Source organism: Podarcis muralis, chromosome 2, assembly GCF_964188315.1.
Source record: "Podarcis muralis chromosome 2, rPodMur119.hap1.1, whole genome shotgun sequence".
In the NCBI taxonomy this organism is placed as follows: Eukaryota; Metazoa; Chordata; class Lepidosauria; order Squamata; family Lacertidae; genus Podarcis; species Podarcis muralis.
The window spans coordinates 111,492,778-111,501,822 of record NC_135656.1 but is presented as its reverse complement, the minus strand read 5'-3'; the positions used below and the strand labels follow the sequence as shown (position 1 = coordinate 111,501,822).

The 9,045-nt window shown below is 47.9% G+C and overlaps 1 protein-coding gene across 1 annotated transcript in view; it reads left to right on the top strand.

Moving 5' to 3' along the window:
* Positions 1 to 2,331: 2,331 nt before the first annotated feature.
* The window catches only part of LOC114592019 (zinc finger protein RFP-like), a 28,714-nt gene continuing 22,000 nt past the window's right edge, over positions 2,332 to 9,045 (top strand). Inside the window, exons 1-4 of the mRNA XM_028719827.2 lie at positions 2,332 to 2,992; positions 5,563 to 5,652; positions 6,803 to 7,033; positions 8,937 to 8,959. Of these exons, the coding sequence (XP_028575660.2) occupies positions 2,576 to 2,992; positions 5,563 to 5,652; positions 6,803 to 7,033; positions 8,937 to 8,959 (761 nt within the window). The 5' untranslated portion in view covers positions 2,332 to 2,575. The remainder of the gene's footprint in view (positions 2,993 to 5,562; positions 5,653 to 6,802; positions 7,034 to 8,936; positions 8,960 to 9,045) is intronic.

Sequence of the window (9,045 nt, the reverse complement as noted above, 5' to 3'; positions counted from 1 at the left end):
CACAGCGGTGATTGGGCGGGTGATTGGTGTATGCGCCAAGGGAATGTTGCGGCAATTGGCCGGGCGATTTGTGGCTGCAGGCGGCGATCGGGCAGATGATTGTTGACTTCTGTGAGGCGGGTGAATGGCAGCTGCGTTGAGGCAGGTGAATGATTGCCAGCAATCCCCTCCCCGCCCCCCCCCCCCAAAAAAAGGTGAACAACTCTGGGCAACCTTTCCTTTTTTTTTTTTAATAAAAAATTTATTCATTTTTCTTTTTCATTCATTACATACATCTCAAATTCTTAACATTTACTATGTATTCCTTCCCCCCTCCCCTACTAGGCTTCCCCCAACACCCGCTTCTGGTTTGTTTCTCCTTTCACCCACTTTGCTTTTTGGGAGAAAAGCAATGACAAACCTAGACAGCATCTTAAAAAGCAGAGACATCACCTTGCCAACAAAGGTCCGTATAGTTAAAGCTATGGTTTTCCCAGTAGTGATGTATGGAAGTGAGAGCTGGACCATAAAGAAGGCTGATTGCCAAAGAATTGATGCTTTTGAATTATGGTGCTGGAGGAGACTCTTGAGAGTCCCATGGACTGCAAGAAGATCAAACCTCTCCATTCTGAAGGAAATCAGCCCTGAGTGCTCACTGGAAGGACAGATCCTGAAGCTGAGGCTCCAGTACTTTGGCCACCTCATAGTAAAATGAAGAAGAGGAGTTTGGATTTGATATCCCGCTTTATCACTACCCGAAGGAGTCTCAAAGCGGCTCACATTCTCCTTTCCCTTCCTCCCCCACAACAAACACTCTGTGAGGTGAGTGGGGCTGAGAGACTTCAGAGAAGTGTGACTGGCCCAAGGTCACCCAGCAGCTGCATGTGGAGGAGCGGAGACGCGAACCCAGTTCACCAGATTACGAGTCCACCGCTCTTAATCACTACACCACACTGGCTCTCTAAATTTATTATTAACAATATACAAATGGTGACTCAGAATGGGGAAAGGTAAATATATCATGTAGGTGCAGACATCAAACATGGCACCCAAAAATGGGGTAAGAGGACAAGGAGAGCCCACCGGTTCAGGTCAAAGGACCAGTCTGTCCACCTTTCCATTTTATTATTTGCCAATCAGATGCCAATGGAACGTGTGCAGCCAGTACCTGTGTACAATAGCCAGTTTTCGCACTTGCAGCTGGCGACCACCTCTGGCACTGAATGCAGCGCACAGCCATCAAGGCTGGTAGCTTTATAGACAGCTTTATCCAATAACCCCTATTCAAACCATCCAAGCTGATAGCCATCACAGGCAGCCCTTGTTTTGCACAGGGGTCACATTCCGGACCCCACCGCGCATGGCAGTGGAAGACATGTAAGCCTGTAATGTCCCTTTCCGTGGCATCTTTACGACACTTTGGGGCTGCTTCCAGGTTTGGCGCCATGTGTGATTGTGCATCATTCGGTAATTGGTTGTTACCTGTGCTACATCTTCTGGTAGTGGATGCTCATAGTTTAACTGTGCTGTATGAAGAAATACTCTTTTGCCTGACCTGGCCCTGTGAGTTAAACCACAGAGCCTAGGACTTGCTGATCAGAAGGTCAGCGGTTCGAATCCCTGCTCCAGTTGCTTGGTCCCAGCTCCTGCCAACCTAGCAGTTCGAAAGCACAAAGTGCAAGTAGATAACTAGGTACCGCTCTGGCAGGAAGGTAAACGGCATTTCTGTGCACTGCTGTGATTCGCCAGAAGTGTCTTAGTCATGCTGGCCACATGTCCCGGAAGCTGCACGCCGGCTCCCTCGGCCAATAAAGCGAGATGAGTGCCGCAACCCCAGAGTCGGTCACGACTGGACCTAATGGTCAGGGATCCCTTTACCTTTAATCCTCTAATGTTCTGCTTCATTTGATCCCCATGAGTTCCATTATTATTGTTTCCATTTATTAAATTTGTACCTCGCCCTTCTTCCGAAGACCTCAAGGCGGCTCGCAGCGTGTTCAACACGCCTGATTTTGCACACACATTTCATTTCCCCATCACTTTCTTTCCAACCGAAAAAGGCCCAGATGTTGCCACGCCCCTCCTAGGGGGAGTTGTCCCAGCTCCGTTATCATTTTGATTGCCCCAAACTATCCCTGTACCTTGAGCACAGAGCACCCTATGTCAAGTGCTGTCACGTGTACGCATATATACAGACGAACACACAAACACGTGCACACAGCTCCTTGGGGATCGCAGCAGATCAGGTGGGCGGGGAGGGGATATAATGTACATCCCCATCTGTCGTCGTCCCCCCAATAAATAAATTAATTGCTAGGATCTGGTGGGTGGCAGGAAATATTCCAGGGAGCCACTCCTAGTTTAAAGGAACCTAAGAAAAGATCAGGGCTGTTTCTGGAGGAAAGAGATCTACCCCTCCCTCTTAGCCCAGGCCACCCATCTGACAGCAGCGAAAACATCCGGCTAAGGCACACCCCTCGGCCCATTGCCGCTCCTCGCTCAGCCAGTCCCGGAGGAGATTCCGGGAAACGGACTGCAAAGTCATTGCAATTGCGATCAGAAGCGAGAGCTGTCCTTCTTCCCGGGCGAGGCAGCCATGGACCACCCCGGGGGTCCCATCCAGGCGCTGTGCTTGGAAGCGACCTGCTCCATCTGCCTGGAGTTCTTCAAGGACCCGGTGATCCTCGACTGCGGGCACAATTTCTGCCAGGGCTGCCTGGCCCAGTGCTGCGAGGAGGGGGGCAAAAGCGTCTCCTGCCCCCAGTGTAGGGAAGCCGTCCCGAGAGAAAGCCCCCGGCCCAACTGGCAGCTGGCCAGCATGACAGAAATACTCCGGAAGCTGGAGGAAGAAGGGAGCGGGGCAGAAGCTAAGGAGGGGGGGTTGTGCCACAAGCACCGGGAGCCCCTGAAGCTCTTCTGCAAGGAGGATCGGGTCCCGATCTGTGTGGTGTGCGACAAATCCAAGGAGCACCGAGACCACCCCGTGATTCCCATAGAAGAGGTAACCCAGCAGGTAAGAAATCCCTGCTGTGGGGCATTGTGGGGCAGTGACTTTGTTTTTCTTGGGGTGGATCTGTGGGGGAAACCACCCGGATCGTAAAGTGGTAAGGGACCTCAGAGGTCATCCATTCCAGCCCGCGGCTGCTGCAGCTGCAGGAAATCCACGCCTACAGCATCCCTGATAGGTGGGCATGCAGTTCCTGTCCTCTGGAACAGCTTTCCCCAAACTGGTGCACGCCAGGGGTTTGGGACTACATCTCCCAGCAGTTCCAGCCAGTCAGGGATGATGGGAGGTACAGTGCATCTGGAGGGTGTCAGGGTGGCTGCTGTGGCAGGACAGGAAGCAAGTTTGCTCCATCATCTACATGGCAGGGCTTCGGATATCAGAAGGAGGCCGCCTATTGCCTCATCACCAGCCCTTCTCTAGGCTAAACATATCCCTCTCTACGTTTATATTTATTTTATCACCTTGGCACCCCATTTTTCCTCCAGTAAGTTGAAGAAGCTGCAGTGGTTCAGAGTTCAGAGTGGTTTAGCAGTCCATACCTATTCATAGGGGGCGCTGGGAATTGTAGCTCTGGGAGCGGAATAGGGGGTCTCTTGACAACTCACAGCACCCCATAACAAACTACATCTCCCAGAGTTCTCTGGGGGAAAGCCATGCCCGTTTAAAGAGGTATTACAGTGCTTTAAAATGTATGCTGTCGATGCTGGGCCTTGGCTGTGCTCCAGCAGGGCTCTTACGGCATTTGCCAACACTGCTATATTCATCAGCTTTTTTATTTTTATTTTTATTTAATTATTATTATTATTAATAATAATAATAATAATAATACCCCACCCATCTGACTGGGCTTCCCCAGCCACTCTGGGTGGCTTCCAACAAAATATTAAAATACAGTAATGCATCGAACATTAAAAGCTTCCCTAAACAGGGCTGCCTTCAGATGTCTTCTAAAAGTCTGGTAGTTGTTGTTCTCTTTGACATCTGGTGGGAGGGCGTTCCACAGAGCGGGTGCCACTATCGAGAAGGCCCTCTGCCTGGTTCCCTGTAACTTGGTTTCTCACAGCGAGGGAACCGCAAGAAGGCCCTTGGCACTGGACCTCAGTGTCCGGGTAGAACGATGGGGGTGGAGACGCTCCTTCAGATGTACTGGACTGAGGCCGTTTAGGGCTTTAAAAGTCAGCACCAACACTTGTGCTCAGAAACGTACATTCAGTACACCACACAGTCCTACACAGACCTACTCAGAGGTAAGTCCCACTGGTTTCAATGGGGATCACTCCCAGATAAATGAATACAAGACTACAGCTTTATTCTCCTTTTTCCTGGAAGAATTTGTATTGCTTCATTGGGCTCGGTTTGCGGTTATAATCTAATAGCGTGTGCCGTTTTCCTTCCATTCACAAACTTTGGTTGAAGCTGTTCTCTTATATAGTTCTTCAAAAGAAAAAAGAGAGAAATCTTAAGGTGTCCACCCCTGAAAAGAAACACCCCTCTCTTTTTTGCTTATTCCCCCCCCCCCATATTTTCTCCTCTCTCATTTACTGCTGCTGTTGTTTTTAATGCATTTTTATTAAAGATTTTCTTGGTTTACAAAAGTATGTGCAATCTCTCTCTCTCTCTCTCTCTCTCTCTTTTTCCAAGTAACATTTTTTACAGATCCATTTCATTTGTTGAGGCATTAGGAAGAACCGTGGGAAGGGGGGAGGAGGGAGATGGGGGGGTCGGGTGGCGAAGTTTCTCTTATACTTAATATATGTGGGGTTTTGTGTCAGCGTTGCTTGTGCAGGTTCTCTGCTATTCACTTGTGTTCCTTTGGTGGTGAGAGGTTGGGGTTGGCCTAGGGTGTGGTTGTTGGTTTGTGATTAGCTGTGGTGATCTTTGTTTTCATGTGTGAGTGGGGTGGGTGGCTGTTTTGGATCAGCCATATTGATTTGTAGGCTGTTGGTGGATTTTTGTCATTGTCTTGTTGGGCTGTGTATGTGATAAAGGGGAGCCATACCGGGGTGAAGACGTCTTCGTCTGTTTGTCCCTGTGTCAGTTTCAGTTTATTGGTTAGTTTTTCTAGTAAGGCTGTTTCCCATACTATTTGGTACCATTGGTCCATGCTTACTCCTGACAGGTCTCTCCAGGTCTGGTTATGGTGTTTCTGGCTGCTGAAAGTAGGTGGGTTATGAGTTCTTTGTGGTGTCTTGGAAGATGTTTAGTGGGGCCAATTCTGGGATGATTTCTAATACTCATTTGTGAACATTGAAATGAGCAAAGGTTCAGCGTAACGCTAGTTGTTGTAATAAATACATAACTGCACATTGTGCCTGGGTCTCCAGTTAAGTGTGGCACAAAACATGCAACTTGAAAATAAAATGCTGACCATACCTTCTTAAATACCCATTTGAGCAGAGAAGACATGAAAGGCCCACATCACGAAAGAGGTCCCTGATTTATCCAAGGCGAAATATGGAGGACAGGTTGCTAGTCCTGCAGCCGTATCAAACATGGCTTTCAAAGGAAATGAATCAGTGGCATCAATAATTCTCCATATAAACTTTCCTTCTTTTCTTTTCTTTCTGCTTTTCAAGGAAAAGGCTGAGCTGAAGTGTTTGGAAGAAGAGAGAGAAATTCTTGCGGATCGGAAACTAGCTGAAGAACTGAGAAGCAAAGAATGTCTGGTAAGTGCTTATTCTTAAGGTACAACGTTCCCCAAGCTAGAACAGATGTTTTGAACTACAACTCCCATCAGCCCCAGTCTGCGTGGCCAGGGGTCAGGGATTATGGCAGATGTAGTATTAAAAAAAAAAACATACAGTGGTACCTTGGGTTACAGATGCTTCAGGTTACAGACTCCGCTAACCCAGAAATAGTACCTCGGGTTAAGAACTTTACCTCAGGATGAGAACAGAAATCGTGCGGCGGCAGCGGAAGGCCCCGTTAGCTAAAGTGCTACCTCAGGTTAAGAACAGTTTCAGGTTAAGAACGGACCTCCAGAACGAATTAAGTTCTTAACCCGAGGTACCACTGTATAGAGGACAAGAACGGATTATAGTCTTTGCCTAGAAGACTCCTCATGCCCCCAAAAGACATCTCAACATTAGGCTGACTGGTGGTCCAGGCTGACCTCTAGCTGAAGAGTCAAGTGTCGACAGCGAGCCACTGGCACATTTGCAGGCATCTTTGTAACGCAGAGTTGGTCTGCTGGTGGGCCTGGTGCCAGAAGCCTGTTCCCCATAGAGCACATCCTTGAAGATCCTGCCATCTTCCATTCTGTAGACATGACCAAGTCAACGTAGACATCACTAAGACAGGAGGACAAACATGCTGGGGATGTAGGCTTGGGAGAGCACATCTTTGTCTGGAATTCCATCCTGCCACGCCATGCTCAAAATCAGGGGCAGGCAACCTAAGGCCTGGGGGCCAGATGCAGCCCAATCGCCTTCTCAATCTGGCCCATGGATGGTCCAAGAATTGGCGTGTTTTTACATGAGTAGAATGTGTCCTTTTATTTAAAATGCATCTCTGGGTTATTTGTGGGGTATAGGAATCCGTTCATTTATTCCCCAAAATATAGTCCGGCCCACCACATGGTCTGAGGGACGGTGGACCAGCCCACGGCTGAAAAAGGTTGCTGACCCCTGCTCAAAATCTTCCTAACAGAGCACATGTGTAAGGCCTTGAGATGTTTCTCCTACGTCACTTGGGAATCACAGGCAGGGAGAGGGTTGGCGCCTTCTTCTCTTCAGGAGTTATACACCTGCATGTAGGAACCAGCCCTCCGTGGTTATGGCCCGTCGCTGACAATTTCTGTGTTTCCCTCCCCGCCAGACGGAATTAGAAATGGAGAAGCAGAGGGTCGTGTCTGCCTTTGAGCGAATGTACAACTTCCTGGAAGAAATGGAGCTCCTCAGGCTGGCTAAGCTCGAAGGTCTGAAGAAAGAGGTGGAAGTGATCCAGAAGGAAAACCTCACCAGACTCACAGAAGAGATTTCCCATCTCAGCAACCTGATCACTGAAGTGGAGAGGAACTGCCAGCAGCCAGAAAATGAATTTCCACAGGTGAGGCTGAGTTTGGCTCCAGAGGTACACAATAGAAAGGTCTTTTCATTTTGCCCCCATTGGATAAGCCCAGATCATGTCCACCATCACTCTTCAAATGACAAATACTCACTTCTGTTACCCATATATGATTTCCTTCATGATTTTTCCCCCCCGCCCCCGTTCTTCTGTTAAATTGTGCCTTTATAGTGGTCATTTATAGCACCATATTGTTGTATATAGTCGTTTAGTTGTGTCCGACTCTTCGTGACCCCATGGACCAGAGCATGCCAGGCACTCCTGCCAGGCACTCCTGTCTTCCACTGCCTTCCCCAGTTTGGTCAAACTCATGCTGGTAGCTTCAAGAACACTGCCCAACCATCTCATCCTCTGTCATCCCCTTCTCCTTGTGCCCTCCATCTTTCCCAACATCAGGGTCTTTTCCAGGGAGTCTTCTCTTCTCGTGAGGTGGCCCAAGTATTGGAGCCTCAGCTTCAGGACCTGTCCTTCCAGTGAGTACTCAGGGCTGATTTCCTTCAGAATGGATAGGTTTGATCTTCTTGCAGTCCATGGGACTCTCAAGAGTCTCCTCCAGCACCATAATTCTAAAGCATAAATTCTTCAGCGATCAGCCTTTTTTATGGTCCAGCTCTCACTTCCATAAATACTACTGGGAAAACCATAGCTTTAACTATATGGACCTTTGTCGGCAAGGTGATGTCTCTGCTTTTTAAGATGCTGTCTAGGTTTGCCATCGCCTTTCTCCCAAGGAGCAGGCGTCTTTTAATTTCGTGGCTGCTGTCACCATCTGCAGTGATCATGGAGCCCAAGAAAGTAAAATCTCTCACTGCTTCCATTTCTTCCCCTCCTATTTGCAAATAGGGGTGATGGGACGAGTGGCCATGATCTTTGTTTTTTTTTATGTTGAGCTTCAGACCATATTTTGCGCTCTCCTCTTTCACCCTCATTAAAAGGTTCTTTAATTCCTCCTCGCTTTCTGCCATCAAGGTTGTGTCATCTGCATATCTGAGGTTGTTGATATTTCTTCGGGCAATCTTAATTCCGGTTTGGGATTCATCCAGCCCAGCCTTTCACATGATGAATTCTGCATATAAATTAAATAAGCAGGGAGACAATATACAGCCTTGTCGTACTCCTTTCCCAATTTTGAACCAATCAGTTGTTCCATATCCAGTTCTAACTGTAGCTTCTTGTCCCACATAGAGATTTCTCAGGAGACAGATGAGGTGATCAGGCACTCCCATTTCTTTAAGAACTTGCCATAGTTTGCTGTGGTCGACACAGTCAAAGGCTTTTGCGTAGTCAATGAAACAGAAGTAGATGTCTTTCTGGAACTCTCTAGCTTTCTCCATAATCCAGCGCATGTTTGCAATTTGGTCTCTGATTCCTCTGCCCCTTCGAAATCCAGCTTGCACTTCTGGGAGTTCTCGAGGACTCTGCTTTTAAACAATCATAGAGAACTTTCAAAAATGTTTTTAAGGTGGGGAAAAAACTAAAGTGGGGAGATTTGGGGGACGGCGCTTCATGATATCGCAAACACTCAGCCGTCCAGTGCTCTGCACACAACCACTTCTGCTTCCAGCTGGCAGAATTAGCACACACAGCCCAAGCATAATACTCAAGAGAAGACTGTTCACATGACAAGTAATCCCAGGGAGGATTAATTCCTGCTTTTTACAAACCAAGATAAAAAGACCATTCCCAACTCCCTTTACAAGAAAGGGGAAGTCTTCTCGAATCATAAGATTAGAAATAAAGTTGACACAAACGTGGGGAGTGGCAGTTCCATTTTCAAGGCGGAAGGAAAAAACATTAATTCCCAGCAGAATAGCAAGCAATCCAGCCTGTGTTGTGTTTGTGCAGCTGAACAGAACTCTTTCTCTCCTTCTTCCCATGCTGTCAGGACATCAAAAAGGTTTTGAGCAGGTAAGTGGCACTTTCTCACTCCTTGAGTCATAGAATCATCAAATTGTAGAGTTGGAAGGGACCCCGAGGGTCATCTAGTCCAACCC